Here is a 20,941-nt window from a genome sequence, read left to right on the forward strand (position 1 = left end):
TGGCAATTAAGTAGCTGAAACTCCTGTGATAAAAGCAGGGAACAGACCATAGGGTACAGGGTGAGTGAGGGGGTTTTCTTCAGTTTGGAAGTACCGTTGACTCTCCAGCAACACAGTATGAATTGCGCAAGTTCACTTTTACAGATTTTTCCCAATAATTAGTCAGTCCTCTGCATCCTCAGGTTTTGCACTCAAATTCAACCATCCACGATGGTACTTCTGTGGATGCAAGGCCCGAATGTATGCATTGTTGTGTGTCCTTTTGTGTAAGGGACTTGAGCACCTGAGGATCTGCAGGGGAGATGGGGGGGGGCGGGGGTTAATCCTAAAACCCACTCCCCATGGATACTGAGGGATGACTGTTGGGGGGAGTCAAGTTATATATGGATTTCTTACTGTGTATGTGTGTGTGTGCGGAGGGGGAGAGGTTCGGCGCGCCTAACCTCTGCATTGCTCAAGGGTCAACTGTACTACTTATTATTTCAGTGGGATATCTAAGCAAAAACCTATGTCCAGTAAGTAGAGTTTATACTATTCTAAGTAGTCTGATTCTCAGAAAGGAAATCTCAGTTGGAGATACAAATCTGAGAGTCTGCCAATAGATAGGAGCCATCAGCTTATCGACAGTAACTGCCGACGGTGATCTGAAGAATGTGCAGAACAAGAGGATTTTGAAAAGGACACTAAAGCAAAAGAGAACTTGCCCAAGATCACCCACGTGTCAGAAAGCAGTTTAATGATGTGAGCCCAGTTCTGTCTAATCCAAAGCCTTGTAATCTCTACTGTATTGTGCGGTTTCTCAACTGAGAAATGTCTGAAAATACACTGGATACAATGTATATACAACGCAATACAATACAACTGTCGTGTTATAAATGCGTAAATATGTCTACTGAAATAAAGTAGCTTACAAATGTCCTTTGAAGTTCACCTATATTAATGTAGATATTTATCAAATAAACTTTATGCATTGGTAAAACTTACCTGCATTCTGTGGATTAATTTCTAATTCTAATTAATTAATGAAAATTAATTTTTGAGTTTTACACTGGAAACTAACTTAGAAAAGAGAATGCTGACCTTGGTCTTAGATTTTTCAAAGACAAAGCGTGGGGGAAAAGCCAAAATGTTCAGCCCTCCGTCAAGTCTTACTTAGGTGCAGAGGTCCATGTGAACTGTGCACTGGCCAGAATTTATTGCAAGAATCGCAACTCCGTTCCAGGGCTAGTTATTCTAACTACTATAAGTACTTGGTCTATTTTTAAACCAAGTAGTTTTTCTTCTGATGTTTTCAAACTGATAGATGTAACTGACATTGTAAAATTATTCTAATGTGTAAGATCTACAATTAACTGCATGGCCCGAATTCAGTATAATAGTTTATTTTCTATTTTATTAAACTAAAGCCAAGAAAATATCAAGTCAATTTTAAAGGCAAATCTTTACTCCTTAAAGAAAAAATACAAACTGTGGTACTTTTACAATAGAACATTGTATTTTACATAATATAAACAAAATCACTAATGTATCTATAGGCTTGGTTTCCTTAAACTACAACGAACCACAGAATGGGTGAAAACATGGGTTTACTTACTGGCAGAAAATAAACAACTTGGGAAAACAGGTGGCATGCATTTTTACTGTCTATGCACAAGTACCAACATAACCAAGTTTAATAGCCACCAGCGCCTCTTCCTTGCCCATAGCCCCTTCTGCCACCACCTCGCTCGAACCCCCCAGCCCCTCTGTAGCCTCTTCCACGGGACCCTCTGTAGTCTCCTCCTGCACCCCCTCTGTAGCCTCCTCTGTAACCACCATAGCCGCCCCAGTAGGCGTTGGAGCCACCACCATAGCCTCGGCCACCTCTGTAGCCGCCTCGGCCATAGCCTCCACCGCCGTAACTAGAACCTCCCCTTCTATATCCACCTCCATTGTCAAACCGGGCCATCTTGGGAGGACGTGGACCATCTCCATACCTACGAAAAGCACAAAACCACCACTTTAGCATCGCATCCTTAATACTTCTCAACTAGTCACAAAATATAAGCATTCAGTCATATTTGAAAATGTAATGCATAAAGGGAATGAAGCCAACGGCACAGATACACACGGAAGTGAAATAAATCTGCTATTCCAAAACAGACACAGGATGAGGCATCCACTGTAACCATCTGTTTTTCTAAAGTTCTTTCTGGTTCATTTTAAAAGATCTCCAATTCTGGCAGTATGTCCTTACAACTTTAAGACACTTCTTCACTCAGCTCAACTATACAGCATTCTAAGAAAGCAATGATATGTTAGGAAAAGGTTCCTGGCGCTGGCCACAAATTATTCAATCTTTATCACCACGCATTTTCCTGCACTAACTATGAAACGTTTTTGAAAAATGTCTTTGGGTAATTTGTTTACGCCTAAATCTGTTTCATGTGGCAAACACAGAAAATGAGGAGTAAGGAAAAATTGCAGAAATGAAGATGTCTGGCCAACAACTCCAAGTCAACACTCCCCACACCCCAAACAACCCATTTCTCCTACGCAGCTTAGAGACTAACACCATCAGCTAAGCAGCTGTTCAAGTCAGGAACATGGCGGGGTCTGTCTCCATTCCTTCACTGCACTGCCCCCCCCATTTTAATCCATCACCAATTCCTAGTGATGCTCCTGCACATCTGTCTACTCCACTCACTTCTTCCTATTATAATTCAGGCCACCATCATATTCATACATCCTAACCGCGTTCTTATATTCATTCCATCCTTTCTAGTTTCTAGACTTTTGTCCTTCACAGAGGAGATTACATGTGAAGCCCCCTTGATCCCCATCTCTCTTGCCAAAAGTAATCTCTCCTCTTCTAATACCTATGAGAACTGCATTTGCATCTGCATGTGACACTTTTTTCAAGCTTTGTTTTTTAAGATTCTCCTCCTTAATAATTCTTCTATACATCTGATCTGCTGAGACGACCACAGTACAGCTGACCCTTGAACAATGTGAGGGTTAGTGGTGCTGACCCCCCGAGCAGTCCAAAGTCCACATGTAACTTCTGACTCCCCCAAAACAACAGTCGTCCCTCAGTATCCATGGGAGACTGGTTTCAGGACCCCCTCCACCCCCACCACCCAAATCCACAGATGCTCAAGTCCCTTACACAAAATGGCGCAGAGCAATGCATGCAGTTGGCCCTCTGCATTCGCGGATTCCCAACCACAGATCAGAAAAACTGTTTTCGATCCATGGTTGGTTGAATCCTTGGATACGAAACTTGGGGAGGTCTGTCTATATATTTATTGAAAAAAATCCGTGTATAAGTGGACCCATGCAGTTAAAAGCCATGTTGTTCAAAGGTCATCTGTGTAGTGAAATAAATGAGAGCACTGTTTCAGGAGCCATGTTGCCTGAGTTTAAATCCAGCTTTGCCACTCACTAGCTGTATGACCTTGAGTCTTAACTTCTCTGGGCTTAGTTTCCTTACTCATATCAAGTGTTACAATACTTGAATTTCTGGGGTGTGACTGTGGTGCTGTAGCTATGTTCTTAAACGATACCTGGAGAATACTGATGTAAAATGGATGTCTGCAACTTAATTACAAATCATCGTTAGGTATGTGTTTTACAGATATAAACATACATGCGGGGCGAGGGGTGCCAAAAAAATGTACACACATGGCTTGTATTCATCTTTTGTTATCAGTGTATTTTGAGAGTTACAACTTTAACACAGTTTTTCCCTTTCTTAAAATGTGTATACACTTTTTTGGCACTCTGTGTGTGGACACACGAATACACACGCATATATGAGAAAGCAAGTGTCGCTAAATTCTGAAAATCAGTGAACCTCAATTAAGGGACTATATGGGTGTTCACTACCCTGTTGTTTTCTGTAGCTATCACCTATTTCCAAATAAAAAGTTGTGGGCAAAGAAAATTTACAAAGGTGTAAAACAAAACAGAAGCAAATGAAGTATTTTAAGAATTAAGAGAAATTTCATACTGCTTTAAGATGTCCATGTTCTTGTATTTCCCTAAGATAAACCCTGATGCTTTTCATTTGATGAGGCAGCAATTTAACCCCTCATCAACATTTGTTCTTCGGAGAAGGCAAAACAATACTGTGGAAAGAGGACGGTTTGGGTTCTGTCGCTTTGTCATGTGACCCACCCTGGACTCTATACAGGCAGTTTTATGGCTCTACGCAGATATTGCACTTTTTTACACATCAAAGGCAAGACACTCCACCAGCATAAAGATTATGACTCGCTGAAAGCTAAGATGATGGTTAGCATTTCTTAGCGATATTTTTTAAATTAAGGTATATACATTGCTTGTGTACACATAATGCTATAGCACACTTACCAGACTATGGTACAGCGTGTAAACATTACTTTTACATGCACTAGGAAACCACAAATTCATGAATTGCTTTACTGAGGAGGTCTGGTACTGAACCAACAATATTCCTGTATATATTTTTTAGGTCCCTTTCTATCTCTAACATGCACTGATATATGAGAGATTATTGACCCTGAGACAAAAATAAACATCCTTATTCTTATTCTGAGAGTGTTAAACAGAATTAAATTCCGCATTCAGTGTTCATCTAGAATTTTAACTTAAATAACAGGGCCTCTATCACCTAACTGCGGCTTTGAGGTCAGCCTCGAAGTACTGTCCTCTGCTGAGTTCTGAGTGCAGTTACTGTGCTACTCACCGTGTACTGCCCGCCATGAGGTTGATGCCAGCAGCGGATGGCCTAGAGATCTGGCGGATGGTGTTCAGCATACGTTCATTCACGGGGTCCAGCTGGCTGATGATATCAGGCTGTTTGGTTACTTCAACAACCAGAGCCTCCAGGGCTGCCCGGAGAGCAGTGATACAGGCAGCAGCTTCATGAGATATTTGCAATTTGATCCTAAAAGAGAGGAAAATGATAAAAAATGAGAGGGGGTGCACAGAGAGACTACTGTCTCCCAATTTCACACCTGGCAAGTGATGGAATAAATTTAACTTATCAAGTGCCAATACTTTCAATTACTGTAATGGCCCCAGGCTTAGGCAAACACAGGTATGAAAAATAATAATAACCTATGCTAATGTCTTAAAATTCACTGCTACCTATTGGCAGGAGTTGTAAACCACCAAGTTTATTAAGCAAAATACTGTTAGCAATACAGAGCACTCAGCCTCCAATAAAAGAATAAGAGACTCAGATTATTGGCGATTTTTTAGTTTTCAAGACTATGACTAAGCCCACTGTTACTAAGCTCCATCCCATTTGTGCCAAGTGCTTACTATATGCTATGCTTACTCTTAACCTCTAAGCAAACCACAGAGTACATGAAAGGGGTGCCCAAGCTCCCATATGATTCTAATACTTAGTGCAGTATTCATGGTGATAAGATGCCTAATGCATTTGCTTCTATTGGTACAGTCAATTTAAGACTACCTACAAAGTATGAATCATACACTACCAAGATATACTACTTTCGGGGGACAGGCAGTTAGCTCAGTTGGTTAGAGTGCAGTGCTCTTAACAAGGTTGCCGGTTCAATCCCCACCAGGGCCAGCGTGAGCTGCATCCTCTACAACTAGACTGAAACAACTACTTAACTTGAAGCTAATGGGTGCTGGAAAAACACACTTAAGATAAATAAAGATATACTACTTTCCAAGAAAAGACAATGTTATAAAACACTTCACTGTGCCACCAAATTTTGCCATGTTTCACAAATTAAGTTCAATCAGCTGCGAAATTTCATCACAGTTCAATCCTAAGAATTCGTTTTGGAGTTCACATCTGAAAATCCATACCAGTCATCTATAAGCACCATCTGCCCATCAGACTGGACTTTCTTGGAGGCAAAGAGCAGCAGCTGCAAGGGGGTGACTAAAGTCATGCCTTTAGCAGAGATGGCCCGGGTTCGAATCTGCAGATGGAGAAAGAGGAAGAGTTGACATTCCAACTGGCAATCAATGCTCATATAATGATGATAGAGCATGCTTTGAAAATTAAAACTCATGTTCCCACAGCACATTAGTGAGTAAAGACAATTTTAATTTTCAATGTAAACTTTTCTAAATTAATCTTTTCTTACCTTTTCACCAAATACAAAGAAGGGAGATGGGTAGTTCATGTCTTGGCTGCTAAAAGGACAATTAACAGATGACTTGTGGATAAGTGCATTGCGCCCTTCAGTGGTGAGAATCTTTCTTTTTTCCTTATGATAGCACACATTGGGGTACACACCAAAGGCCAGAAGAGAGATAACAACATCTAAATTATTATCTGGTCCGATGTTAGTAAACACTTGTGTCAACAAACAATCTGTTAAGAGGAACGGGGTGAAAAAAAATCAGTTATCTGGCTAATTTTCCCTTTGCATGTAAACTATTTAAAGGGATTAGGAGAACTGACTTCTCTCCCACCTTCTTTTTTTAAATACCCTGCCTAACTTAGCATCTCTTCTCAGAACTCTTATACCCAGATTAAGTTCAAGGAGAAACTTGGCTGAGTCTTCACAATGTCTGTATTCTTCAAAATGTCTGTATTCTCTTACAGACTCAACCATGACATAAGCTTGGAATGATTACTTAAAATAAATCCCCAATTAATCTATCTATTCTCAGAATGAGAGTTAGACTGACAGGACCACAGTCAAAATACCCCACCTGCAGTTCTTATTAGCTGTTCCTTCTAGAGAAGATGGAGTGACTATCCAAGGGGAACCCAATGCAACAAAGCCTAATGTTTTCACCCAGACTCTGCTCTATGAGTACTCCATCATCATTTGGAAAGTGTGATGGTGAAGTGTTAAAAGCATGGATATAGTTTGTTCTAGACAAACCTCAATTCTGGTCTAAAACCTCCTAACTGAATGAGTTTCATACAAGTAATTTAAATTTGTGTGTCACTTTCCTCGTCTATAAAATAGGATAATAGTATCTCCATCTTGGGATTATTGTGAAGCTTCTATCATACAAAATAGGCTCTTTCCCTTTTCCTTTGATCTTAATTTAAAAAATTACAAATCTCATCAGTTTAAAACAGAAGAGAATTACTTTGTTTAGTTATTTTGATCATATCCTTTTAAAATCTACCATTCTGCCCAACTACCTTCTTTCTATCAATAGGTCCTACTTTTGGTTATACGTTCTTGTTCTCAATGTTTTATGAAGTAACCGTGTCTTTTAATCTAGTTGGAGAAGGTATAATAGCTAAACTTCGTACCAAGAGATGAACGGCTGGATTACTGTTTCTACATCACATGTCATAAAGTCTTCTGTAACTGTCCACACACTAAAACCTTAATTAAAGCCACTGAAAATGTAACATGGCAGTTTATTTCACGTCTAAAAAGGAATACCTGGGCAGACTGGTAAATTAACTTCACAAGCCACTATTCGAGGTTATTCAACCAACCTACTCACTCTCAGGGTGCTGAAAGCTACACGAGTGCTCTTCACAAGATAAAAGATTTTTTAAAAACTCCTACTAAAGTAGCAGAATTTTTAAAACATCTATTATCATCTGTATATACTACATTATAATTTGAGCACCATAACCTTTTTCTTCCTTTTTTAAAAGACCAAATTAATGTGAAAACCTGATTACCATCATCGTTCAAAGAACTCGTACCTGGGAACGTAGGAAAAGCACAGGGTCTCACGTTGGAAGCTAAGCTATACTCCACGTGTGTTCTACAGTAATGGTGCTTCAGCTGCATCCTAAGAATGTAAGTCTTACCTTCTGGAAATCCAGAATTGATCAGAATCTCTTTGAGCTGAACTTTGGCTTCCCAGGTCATTCTTAGTGTAGACATATTGAGTCTTTTGTGCTCACAAAAACGTATCTCTGCTTCTTCTCCACCCATTCTAAAATAAATAGGTATGTTAAGAGTCATTTTCAAAGCCCATAGAATTAGAAAACAGATTAGAAATCACACAGTTCACCCAAATCTTTCAAACTTATACCTAGCATCATCCCAAGCTTGAAATACTGATAAAAGGGCCACATGATCAGAAAATCTGTTTCCAGCAAAATTTCGATGGACATAACCCAGTCGCTTTCCTTCACTGATGAAAGGCTCCGGAAAGCAGGTGGCAGCAGAGATGGTACAGAGAGCATCTCCCACACTGAAACAGAGACAGGAAAATTAAGTCTAAATCACATTCTTGTTCCAGCACCTTTGGCAGTATTGTCAACTGTGGGTTAGCAAATTTACTGGCTATCATACTGCTTTATTAGCACTGAAATTAGCTTTAACAAAGAACTTTACAGCTGTTCTCTCCAGAAGCAGAAATGGAAAAAACTGAGTTCTGGTTATTAATGGATACATCATTTACCATAAATTATGACCAAGTGATGTGTATTTTTCCTTTCCTATTCTTTCTTCACCATCTTACCAAATCTCTTAATCTTCAAAACTTTCTGATAAAATATATACCTATTTTCCCAATGCTATTTTCTTTCAAGGACAACTATTGAAAGGAATGGTACTTCTGAGAAATCTGTGCTGTACTCTCTCCGCCAACAAGTTGGGCCTAGGTGTCCATCTACTGGAACTGCTGGTTCTTCTCATTTCATACTTCTTTTTCTATCTAAACTATGCCACTTCCCTACTTACGAATGTTTAGTCTTTTCTTCTGAGCCCATCCTGTTTTTATGGGAAGAGGGATAAGATTCTGCAACTGTTTCTAGCATTTAACTATCAGCAGTAAAATAAAGCACTTACTAGAAAATACACCCCATTATCATCATTTTGCCAAGACGAGGCTCAATGGGAAGTTTAGCCAGAATTCGTCCCAGAGGAGTCAACTCATCATTGGAATCTAACGCATCAAGCTCTGTGGGAAGATATTTCTTCATGAGCAAAAACAGTAATGAACACCCCTTTAATCTAGGCAAAGACAAAACATTTCTTTATAGATTAAGGTTAATTAAGATAGTGTACTTAAGCTTTCATCATTTCTCACACCAACTGCCAGCACCTACAGCCAACAATTGTCTTCACTCAAAAATAGACACCACCAAATTCTGGAGTACCTACCATGTTTCCCTGAAAATAAGACCTAACCAAAAGATAAGCCCTAGCTTATTTTTCAGGGTGAGATCCCCTGAACATAAGCCCTAATGCGTCTTTTGGAGCAAACATTAATATAAGACCTGGTCTTATTTTCGGGGAAACACGGTAATGTGAAGACGGCACTAGCATTAGGCCTTATAGGCTGTAAAAGGGAATAGAGTCCAAAGAAGTCTATAAATACGGTAATAACGATTAATAGCAGCCTAAATATCTATGTGCCACACGTCTGATACCACCTGTTGATGAGAACTAGATTCGAAATTCAAATCCACATCCCCTGGCTCCAATGCCCTTATACCACGCCGCTTCAATCTTAAGTGTAATTAGAAAAAATAGGTGTTCTAAGAGATGCACATAAAATATTGTTGATATCATGAGTAATTCATGTTCTCATGTTCTGACTGTTAATACTGGTTACGAGATAACATCTTGCCTTTTCTTTATCTTTTTCCAAAGTAAGACTCACCTTAGCTCTTTCTTCCCTCTTACTGCTCATCCTGTAATACTAACCACACTAAGTACGTAAGATTACGCTGGAAGCCTTAGCATCACAGCCCTGTGGTTTTTATCTCCTTGATTTGTTAAGTGTTATTTGCCAGGACACGGCAGATGGTATCATTAAAATGTGCCACATAGGTCTGTATTTGTAGGTACCTCGAAGAGTATGCTCTGCTTCAATTACAGCATCCAAAGGTGGAGGTTCAATTGCCTTGGCCAAGAATTGGCCAATTCCTCCCAGACGCAGAAGTTTTATGCTCAAAGCAATTTCATGCAATGGTGTTCGGAACATTTCTGGTGTCATGTGAGTTTCAAGTCTAAGAAAAAACAAGCATAAAATGAACATCTTCCCTTGTATATACACGTGTTTAATAAAATCTTTGCAGAGAATCAGATACAGTGCTACTCTTTCCTCATCCTTTTACAATTATCAAGGAACATTTTATATTTACTGCAAAAACTCTGAACAAGATTCTCTTAACCGGTTGAGCAGAGGGGCTTATGACCACACTTACAGGTTGATGGCATTTTCAGCTAGGGAGTGGAATGGAATTAAAAAATTATCCCAAATCCCTAATGTTATTACCCGCACCTATGGCTTCTTCAGGTCTCCCCTGCTGAGAAACATGGGCTAAATAAAAATGGTAGCGAGGCCTTTTGTGGGAGATGCAGACTACTGTATTTTGCCATGTATAACTTTTTTGCCCAAATCTGGGGAGGGGGGAATAAGGATGCGCATCATACATGGGTAGTACTAATTCCATGTCTATATAAATGTTTTTAATTCTTTTAATCATGCTTATGAGTTAAAAGTGTAACTCTAGAAATCAATAACAATATCCATATGCAAAAGAATACCCTAGAATACGATAATCAGTTTTGATAACTTACGACCAACTTGCAACAATGAAGAGTTTTTGACCTTCTATGATGCATAAATGTCATAAATAAATTTCTTGTACCTTGTATCTGTTCTTGTGTTCTGTAATTATTTGTTACATAAAATTTCTTGTACCATATGTTTAAAATGCTAAAATTCCTTTATAATACAAAAAAGTACCTAAATGTAAACAAACAAAAATTTGAATTGAAAAATTAAAACGAAAGACTTTTTCCCTGAAAGTTTGGGCCAAAAACGTGGGTGCGCATTATACACAGGAGAACATTATACACGGCAAAATATGATAATACTAACATGTCCCTACAAGCTCTTCCTTTCCTAGTCCATATAATTCTAGTACCACTGGAAACGATTATACAGGTTATCTAACCCTTTAAAATTTTGATAATAAAAGCTATTATTATAAATTAATACTAAATGATAATAGCTAACATTTACAGAGAGCTTACTATGTGTCAAAATATTGTTCTCAGTACTTTCCATCATTAACTCATTTAATTCTCGAACACATCCTATGGGCTAGATACTACACTATCTTTTACAAAAGACACAGAATGGTAACTTAATCTCATTTTATAGAATGAGAGGCCTAAATGGTATAAATGTTTAAGGGTATGCAATATATTAGGCACAACAGTATTAAAATCCAGATCTCTACACTTCTAATTCAGGCTTATTCCCTATAAACCATTCCTGATGAAGATTCATGGGAAACATTTACAGGTGATTCCAACACCGTTGGCAAGACTTAAGTCAGCTTAAATCAGGTTTATATAAATGCACATAGCACATCTATTCTTCATCCTACAGAGAAAATGCTTTCCTCTAAGATGTCAGAGTACAGTACTTGTTGCTTCAGTTCAAGGGTCAATCTAACTTTAAACACACACACAAAATCCCTAACTCTACCTTTATTAACAACTGGTTAAAGCTAATGGGCACCACGTGGATCTCCAGAAACATACAACTAAATACCTATCTTAAATCTATAATTCAAAGAGACAAGGCTTTTTTTTTTAAACCCACAGTTCCCATCCACAAACATTCTCCCAAAGGCCCTGTAGTACAAATGGAAATGGACATCATATTAACGGATTGGGCTTCAGTCCTGAAGAAGTCAACTAAATTTCTTAAGCTTTAGTTTCCTTTTTTAAGCATGAGGTGTGATCAAAAAATACAGTAAATATTTAAATTTTAAAAAATGTATTATAATAAAAGACACATTGCATTAATCCCTCTCAAAATACTCCCCCGCGCTTAGGACACACTTTCTCCATCATTCTTGCCACTTTCTGAAGTAGTTCTGGAAGTCCTCTTTTGTGTCTTTAGTTGTGCTGTCCTGACTGCCTCGATGTCCTGAATCGATTCAAAACATCGATTCCTTTCGTGGTCATTTTGGCTTTGGGAAAGAGCCAGAAGTCACACGGTGCCAGATCCAGTGAATAAAGTGGATGAGGACACACCGTAATGTTTTTATTTGACGGAAATTGCCATATCAGAAGCGATGTGTGACATGGAGCATTGTCATGATGGAGGATGAAGTAAAGACACTCACGAAAGAGGACTTCCAGAACTGCTTCAGAAAGTGGCAAGAAGGATGGGATAAATGTATTCGAAGTGCGGGGAAGTATTTTGAGGGGGATTAATGGCAACTGTCTTTTACTGTAATAAATGTTTTTGTTTAAATATTCACCATATTTTTCAATCACGGTGCCCTCTATTTCTCAAGCACGTGAGGATCATGGAAGACAGGTGATGTGCTAACAGTGAAAAAAAAGAAATATTTTATAAATACAAAATTATCATTCTGACATTTTCCAGAAAGTCAACCTTTTCCATAAATATTAGTAATCCTAAAGTGATAAAGCTATGTGGAGTCAAAATAATGTCCACATATTCTCCTTTTAAAGGGCTACTGGGTAAAGGGATTAAGAAGTAAAAGTTGATACAGTTACAAAACAGTCACAGAAATGTAAAGTACAACATGGGGAACACTGTTAATAATATTGTAATAAATATGTATAGTGCCAGTTGAGTACCTAATTGGGGGATAATGTCATAAATTATGTAAATGTCTAATCACTATGGTGTACACCTGAAACTAATATAAAACAGTGAATGCCAACTGTAATTTAAAAATTATTAATAAAAATTTTTTAAAAAACCTGAAAGTTTATTAAAAACAGTAAACCGGTATCAAACATGCCATCATGGAAAACTTCTGCGTTTTCTTTCTTACCACAATCTGGTCCTCCAAGCTAAGCTGTACACTCAACTGGAGGCATTCATGCACTGAGTTAAGTTCAAGGCAGGGCAGAGAGAGAAGAGGTGTGCAAAGGGTTAAGAAAAGAAAACTTCAATCTTTATTCCAGAATTGATCTTACTTCTCAAAACGAGCTCGGCTACAGAGGTAAAAGCAGAATCCAGGCCGCACGCGTCCAGCTCGTCCTTTCCGCTGCTCCAGATTTGTTTTGGACGCCCACACTGTAGCATAGTTGGTCATATTGTTGTGAGCAGTGAACAGCTTCACTTTCTGCCTAAGTAGAAGAGAGTAGTTAATTCAAGACTCACATGTACTACCAACATGTAACTATTACATTCCCACAAAATGGTGGATGATTTCCAGATAGCCAAGCCTACTGTAATGCCTAGTTGTGAACAGCACCAATAAGAATTTGACTCTGTACTCGCCTGTGAACTTATCAGAAGGCCATGTAACACACAGGTGCCACTTACCAGCCAGATGATCTTGGCTAAGTTACTAACCTGTTCTGAGCCTCATTTTCCTCATCTGAAAATGAGTGTACTACTACCTCATATGATCTTTATTTATAAACATCAAGTGAATAAATGAAAAGCATTTAAACAGGATATGGCACATAAATGTAAGTGACAATTATTCAAGCCAATTCTATTCCTTAGTTTAGTTGAGCTTTTCGGTTCCCTATGCTATTGATGATCTAAAGATTATGTGCTGGAATACGTAATACGTGGCACTTCCCATGACCTCACCAAGCAGTGCCAGCATGGTCCTTCTGAACCCACAGGCAGCTCGAGTCCTTCAATGTTACACATAGGCAGCTAGCACTAAATGACCAAAAAAGCTGCATACTATTCACCATTCCCTAAAGTGGGCACTGTCAAATCTTAGCATCAACACCAAGAGAAATTATTAAAATTAGCCTGTAACCCAGTAAAAGACGTACAGTAATTGTGATGATAATAACACAGGGATTTAAAAATAAGGTATAAGCTAATACAAGATACTACACGGTACATTCTAAAGAATTATTCTAGCAAATAGGTTCCCTGGGAACTTACTTGCAAGAGTCAACGACATAAACAACATCATTTATGGTAATGCTTGTCTCAGCAATATTTGTGGACAAAATAACCTGTGAAGGAATGATATTAAGAAAAATTACACTTCAGAAAATATTTTCCTATTATGTACTTAAACGGACTGATTTGTTTATGTAACAAATAACAAGAGAATTACAGGAATCTTAAAAAAACAAAAAAAACTCACTTGCCCATTTACCGGATAATTAAAAAAACCTACTAAACTCAGAAAGAGAAGATCCCCTTTTTTCCTCAATTTAGACAGACTGCAATTTTTCCGATAGCTCTTTTGAGGCTGGTAACATCTGTTTATTATCTATGTCATCATTTCCAACCCCATAACCCCAATGTTTATTACTTACCTTGGTTACTCCATCTGGAACTGGATCAAATACTTTGCGCTGTTCTTCTCGAGGAATCTGAGAATGCAGAGGTAGAATCTGATACCTATGGCTTCCTGTAACAATACAGGAAGGTTAAGTTCTAAAAACAGGAGCCTAGTTTAAAACTGCTCTCTACATCATGCACATTTTTATTCAAAACTTGACACAATACTAAATTTTGTTTTCTTTGATTAGCTAGGGCACAAGCAAACACATTCATTTTTCACTCTCATACATGTGAGAATTCAAAGACTCATACCAAAATGTGGATTCATTTCCAAATGCTTCTGCATTGTGTAAATCAAATTCCAGCCTGGCAGAAAGACCAACACAGCTCCAGGAACATTCAGAGTCTCAATGTACTTAAGTAGAGCCTCGATGAGTTCAAGAGGAGTTTCCTTTTCATTCAGCTGAGCCATGCTCATCTTTGTTTCTGGACCATATTCATCACCACAGATCAGGTTGCAATTTGCCTGTAAAACACAGAGAGACATATTTTGAACTGTCTCAATCACAACAGCTCGTAAGTCTCTTAGATTTGTTGTTGACATTCAAATGACACCTAATGTCCTTATTAATTCAAGTTCTTTAGTCATACCTGGAACACAGAAATTTAATTTCCAAAAATGTAGCACCCATTGCACGCTGACATACTGTTTTTCTACTGACCAATATTTCCCATAGAACATGACTAAAATTCAAGCACAAAGTCTTACATTTGACTCTGAAACTTCTAGTAACTCCTTCTACTGAGTATATTTTACTTATTATACACTTGTGGTTTTTCAAAAATATTTTCCTTACTGATTAATGAGCTGCTCCTACTGTCCTCTGTATCAGTCAATATGTAATTACTTTATCTACACACAATGCCTCCCCTGGTAATTCTCAGGCTCATCGCATACCAAATACGAAGTCCTGTAATTCTTAAATAGTGTCCTGCAGGCTGGGTATTTGGTCACCTTCACCTATTTCTGAAATAATGTGCTAGTTCTCAAAAACTGTGCCTTAGAATCAATGATAAACGAAGCCTTCAGTAATGATAAAGTTGTTAAAACAGGCCTTTTCCCAGCCACCTGATAAACTCTCTAATTTGCTATTCATTTACATCTTTAGGTATTCTAATTAAAAACATACGATCCCAGGTTATTTCCTATCAAAGTTTCCATTGCTGGTTGTCTTACATTTTTCATTCTATTCAAATATCCAGTTCCAAGATGAATTTTTACCTTATTGTTTGGTCCAACTCTCAAGATCTATAAAATAAGCATCATTTCTTGTTTCTTCTTAGAAAATCCCTCATTACTCCCTAGTTTATTCTCTCCGTCTGACAGTGTCATCAACATACTGCCTCTCTAATCTAGGACTCAAGCTGCTGCTTCTTAAAATTTATTGTACATATGGATCACACGGACATTGTGTTAAAACATAGGTTCTAATTTAGTAGATCTGGGGTGGGGCACAAGGTTCTGCCCTTGTACCAGTTTCCCAGGTACGTGGCCCATGGAAAATACTTGAGTAGGAAAGCCTCATAAAATGGAGCTATCTCTAACCAGGTGTCGCCTTTAAACATCTTATTCTTTCCTCTTCTTTTTCTTTTGACTTTATGCCTCAGATGATTTAACTCATGGCATGAAATGAGCTTGTCACTGAACATGAAATTCTTTGGAGTGACATATGTCAATTCAGAGACAGACATTATAGTCATTTTTTAAAAAGTTTTCTGTAATGCTAACTCATTGCGTATTTTTACTAAAATCCATTCTCCTCTTTGTAACAATTTGCCCATAAAGAGAATTCTTTCTGCAATTCACTTACATCCTCCTCCTCACCACCATCTTCATCCTTATCCTTATCCTTCTTCTTCTTGTCCTTTGGTGGAGGAACAAAGTTGGTCATCTGAATACAGTCTTCCAAAAAATATTCTGCCAGGACAATCCAAGTCAGGTAAGTACCATCAACTTTCAGAATAGAGCAGTCTTTAAAACTCATTTTCTAATTCATAATTCAAAATTATCTTAATACCCATTAATCTGATTCTTCACAACTGCCCAAAACTGCCGGCGGCAATCATCTCTTTTCCCAAACTCACTGTCTCCATCTCTTGACCTCGACGAAGGCTGAGGCATCTCTAATACATGTTCCCACAATGCCAATCGGGCATCTTCTACATACAATATTTCATCAAACATCCATGGAAGGCCTACTGCGCTCACGAACTATGTCACACAGTCCCACTGTCTTGGATTTATACATAAAAATAACAGCACCACAACAGTATACCACAGTCCGTCTTTCCTCTACTGGGATGTGCACATAAAACGGGTTCTTTCAGTCATTACTCTGAAGGACCTCAATGTGAAGGCTGGAACATCTGCTCGTTAGTTTTGCTCCTGAGGTTCTGACAGGCCCAGCAGTGTCTCATAATCCAAACATTTGCCTCTAAGCCCAAAAAGGCCCAGAGCGCCCTTCTCATCACATTATATCCTGGGCACATACTATCAACATGACTCATCACTGACCACGTTAAACTTGGTCACCTGAGATACCGTTTGGCAATTACTACACTGGCAAGTTCCTCGTTTCCCCCATCCATACTTATTCTTTGGGAACAAGTCATTAAGCACAACACACTCAAGGGACACGGAGTTAGGCCTCACTTTTTTGAGTGAGACTATCTACATACATTTTTTGGAGTTCTTCTATATGATTTGTCTTTATTACCCATGTATTTAACGGCCGTATAGATATTGATGGGTATTCATTTTATACTTAGGGTTACAAATCCAATACCATGTTATTTTACTATTTTTTTGCTTCAACTATTCCAGCTTTGGCCATTGAGAGCTCTTTCAGATTGGCTCCTAAGTCCCTTTGTCTCCATCACTGTGTGTGTGTGTGTGTGTGTGTGTGTGTGTGTGTGTGTTTAGAATACTTCCTTACTTTCTGGTACTATAAGATATTCCATTTCTTATATTCCCTGAAGTAACTGTACAATCAGCCATATCTCCAAGGACACCTGGTTCTTTAACTGGAAAAAAATTGGTACTGGAAATAAAATCTTGCTGTTGGCGTGACCCTTGCTACTGGGATGTCACTGCTCCTAGGGCTGCTCAGCAGACAGATCTAGAGAATATTATGTGTATTAACCCACGTATTCATACCTATCTATGATGGTTTCTGTATCGATCTATTTGCATCTAAACACTAGTTCTTACTAATGTCTCCCAACTGTAAACCAGTACCACACGGTTCATTCAAGCCTTCCCTCCTACCTGTAACCTCTCACACCAACACTAAACCTGGCTTCTACCATGCCATTCATGTATTTTTTTACATTTTTGAATTTTTTATTAGTTTCAGGTGCACAAAACAATGTAATAGACATTTACACCCCTCAGTGATAACTCCCCTCCCCCAATCTACTACCCCTCTGGTATCATATATAGCTGTTACAATTCTACTGACTCTATTCTCTACGCTGTACTCCACGTCCTGTGACTGTATGTATATATACATGTATATATGTATATGTACACGTACATATATTAATACACATACGCATACATACAAAAAAATGTATACAAGTGGACACTTTGGTCAATGTTGCTCAAGCAGTAGTTCGCCATAATCCAAAGTGTCTGGATGCTGATGGTAACCACTGTGAGCACCTCTAGTAATTGCAGAAATCAAACGTGACTTGTATTCATCTTTTGTTATTGGGACATATTACTACAATTTTAATACAGATTTTTTCTTTCTTACTATGTACATACATTTTTGGGGGGCACCCTCTGTATATATATTTAATTATAGCTGACATTCAGTATTATTCAGCTTCAGCTCAGGTGCACAGCGCTGCGGTCAGACATCTATAGTCCATGAGGTGGGCTCCCTAATAGGACAAGTGCCCATCTGACCCCCTACAAAATCTTCACATTATTGATTACATCCCCCAAATTGTATTTCACGTCCCCAGGGCTATATTGTGATTACTAATTTGTACTTCTAATCCCCTTACCTTCTCCCCTATTCCCACCCCATCTTCCACCTAGCGACCCTCATTTTCTTTTTCCCCCATACCTATTTATTTTGTTTGTTTGCTCTTTCTGTTCTTTAGATTCCACATGTAAGTGATTAAGACAGTATTTGTCTTTCTCCATCTGACTTATCTCACTTAGCATAGTATTCTCTAGGTCCATCCATGTTGCCCAGTATACTTTTAAGGCAGTTTTAGTACTCTCGTGAGATACAACTGCATTGGTTTTTATTTCAGAGCTACTCTTACTCTAGAATTTCAAAAATCACCACCCCAAAATAGCCATTCATCATTTCATACTTCCATTACAAACATTTTAGCTTATTTTCATGCTCTCAGACTGCCATAATTCAGTTTTTTAACCCAAGCTACTAGAAAATGGTGATGACACAGTCTTTTAAAGAAAGTAAAGAATTATTTATAACTATGAGAAATAAATTGACCTTAAAATACTCACCTTAAATATCATTTCAAAAATCTGCCTGCTCTGGATCTAGAAAGATTCTCGTTACTTTGACCCTGGCTGCTTAAACTTTTGACAGTATTTCCCATGACCATCTATAGACCATACTGATTTATATTTGACAGTATATCACTTTTAAAGTTAAGTTTGGCTATAAATAAAATGCAGGAAATTTACTGGATATACAAATTCTGCAAGTAGTGAATGAAACTTGTTCTCCTTCCTCAGCCTGTACTGACTATGTCTTGAATAAAGCCCCAAGGACACTATGATGCACTTGATCCTCTAATTTGGCACGTACTTTAAATGTCCTTTAAACTACAAAGGATATTTTCCTCATCTCCAGAATTAAGAAACTGATCAATTATGTTCCCCAGAAGCACAAAAGATATTCATCTTCCAGCACTACCCCCACACATTTACCTTGAACTGGGTAAGTCCTCCCATAAACTTCAATGATGGGGCAATTGAAGAAATATTCACAGAACATGCTGGTATCAATAGTAGCGGACATGAGAACAACACGAACTTCAGGATAAGCCTGAACCACATCACGCAGCACTACCAAAAGGAAGTCTGTCTATTAAAACAAACACACATTTAAAAAATTACATGCAAAGTTCGTGCTCATGAGATACACACAAAAGATGTTTAGTGTTATATAGCCACAGACATCAATGAAATTCAGTTTCTTAGGTGGCTTGTTGATCCCTAAAAGAAAGGGTTTATGGTGCAATACAGTAACATTGTTTTTAAGAACAGTCGTAGGCTACTATGTGTGGGGATTAAAAATGTGCTATTTGGGTAGCCAAAATAAAAACATTAATGAGAGTGAAGAATTTATCTCAAGTTTTTCAGTGAAATTTATATTTGTAGGCACACAGACTTTAACGAGAAAAAAGGGGAAACACATGATGAGCCAAAAATCACTTATCCAATCACATGTAGTCTTAACAATGTTGAAAAGGTCTTATCTGGTTCATTCAAACAAAATAATGGCTAAGACATTTATTATTTAATAAAGTATCCATCAATCCACCAAAGAACATGAAAGCTAGAACACTGACAAAACTTTTCTCTGGTCAAGTGGGTGGTCTTCTTGCCAATCACTGCCCTCCCCAACTACAGAAAACCACCACTATACTGAATCTTTTGTTTATATTCCTTTTCACATAGCTTTCATGGCATCTATAGATACCTAAAAAAGTATGTTAACATATCTCTATTATTTATTCTTCCTTCTTCACATACTATAGCACTGCTATAATTTATCAATATGTATTACTAGTTATTCTTTCTAATGAGTTTAATATCCAAATGTGTGAATATACCATGTTTCCCTGAAAATAAGACCTAGCCCAGACCATCAGCTCTAATGTGTCTTTTGGAGCAAAAATTAATGCAAGACCTGGTCTTATTTTAATATAAGACCGCTCTAATTAACACAATACACCGAGTCTTATATTAATTTTTGCTCCAAAACACACATTAGAGCTGATGGTCCAGCTAGGTCTTATTTTCGGGGAAACATGGTACCATTTAATTCACCAGTAGGTTATCTGTGGTACGTACTGCAGGTATCTGGGTTGTTTCCAGGGTTTCACTATGGTGAACATTTGCTACTGTGAAAGTTCTTGTTCATGTCACTTGCTGTACATATGCAAGTTTCTATGGGCAAGTGTGGGTATGCAACTGCAGTTACAGTGTGTAAATGCTGAACTTGAGAGAGAGTGGAGATAAAAACCTATTTTTCTAAGCAGTTCCATCAATTCACATATTCCCGTGAGCAGTGAATAAGAGATCCTTCTGATCCTCATATTCTCCAACACTTGGCATCATCACTTAAATTTTATTCATCAAATTGATATAAAGCAGTACCTTATTATGGTCTTGATCTGTTCTTTCTTCTTCACCAATCAGACTGAATACCTCATGTTTATTAGCCAAATGTTTCCTATTTTGTAAAATGCCTGTTTGTATTTTTTGCTCATTTCTCTACTGAGTCATCTGTGCTTTTCTTACTGATTTGTAGGAAGTGTTTATGTATTTCTATTATATACTAATGCTTTGTTGGCTACATTGGAATCTTCTAGCCTGTGATTTTCTTTAAAGTACCTTTTGAATAACCAAATAATCTTAGTTTTAATACAGATTAATATATCAGTCTTTTCATGGTTAGTGCATTTTAAGAACTCCTTCCAAAAGGTCTAGAACTATGTCGCCCAGTACAGGAGC

General features: G+C 38.0%; 1 protein-coding gene across 3 annotated transcripts in view; it reads right to left on the bottom strand.

Moving 5' to 3' along the window:
• Positions 1-1,422: 1,422 nt before the first annotated feature.
• DHX9 (DExH-box helicase 9) overlaps positions 1,423-20,941 on the bottom strand; it is a 46,554-nt gene continuing 27,035 nt past the window's right edge. For all 3 annotated transcript variants that reach the window (XM_081026698.1, XM_081026699.1, XM_081026700.1), the window contains 14 exons: positions 19,130-19,286; positions 16,023-16,129; positions 14,464-14,677; positions 14,184-14,278; positions 13,801-13,874; positions 12,864-13,016; positions 9,735-9,895; positions 8,730-8,841; positions 7,969-8,130; positions 7,742-7,869; positions 6,093-6,322; positions 5,809-5,924; positions 4,709-4,909; positions 1,423-1,976 (listed from right to left, as the gene is read on the bottom strand). In XM_081026698.1, coding sequence (XP_080882824.1) covers positions 1,673-1,976; positions 4,709-4,909; positions 5,809-5,924; positions 6,093-6,322; positions 7,742-7,869; positions 7,969-8,130; positions 8,730-8,841; positions 9,735-9,895; positions 12,864-13,016; positions 13,801-13,874; positions 14,184-14,278; positions 14,464-14,677; positions 16,023-16,129; positions 19,130-19,286 — 2,214 coding nt within the window. In that variant the 3' untranslated portion in view covers positions 1,423-1,672. The remainder of the gene's footprint in view (positions 1,977-4,708; positions 4,910-5,808; positions 5,925-6,092; positions 6,323-7,741; positions 7,870-7,968; positions 8,131-8,729; positions 8,842-9,734; positions 9,896-12,863; positions 13,017-13,800; positions 13,875-14,183; positions 14,279-14,463; positions 14,678-16,022; positions 16,130-19,129; positions 19,287-20,941) is intronic.

Source organism: Rhinolophus hipposideros, assembly GCF_964194185.1.
Source record: "Rhinolophus hipposideros genome assembly, chromosome: 19".
Classification (NCBI taxonomy): domain Eukaryota; kingdom Metazoa; phylum Chordata; class Mammalia; order Chiroptera; family Rhinolophidae; genus Rhinolophus; species Rhinolophus hipposideros.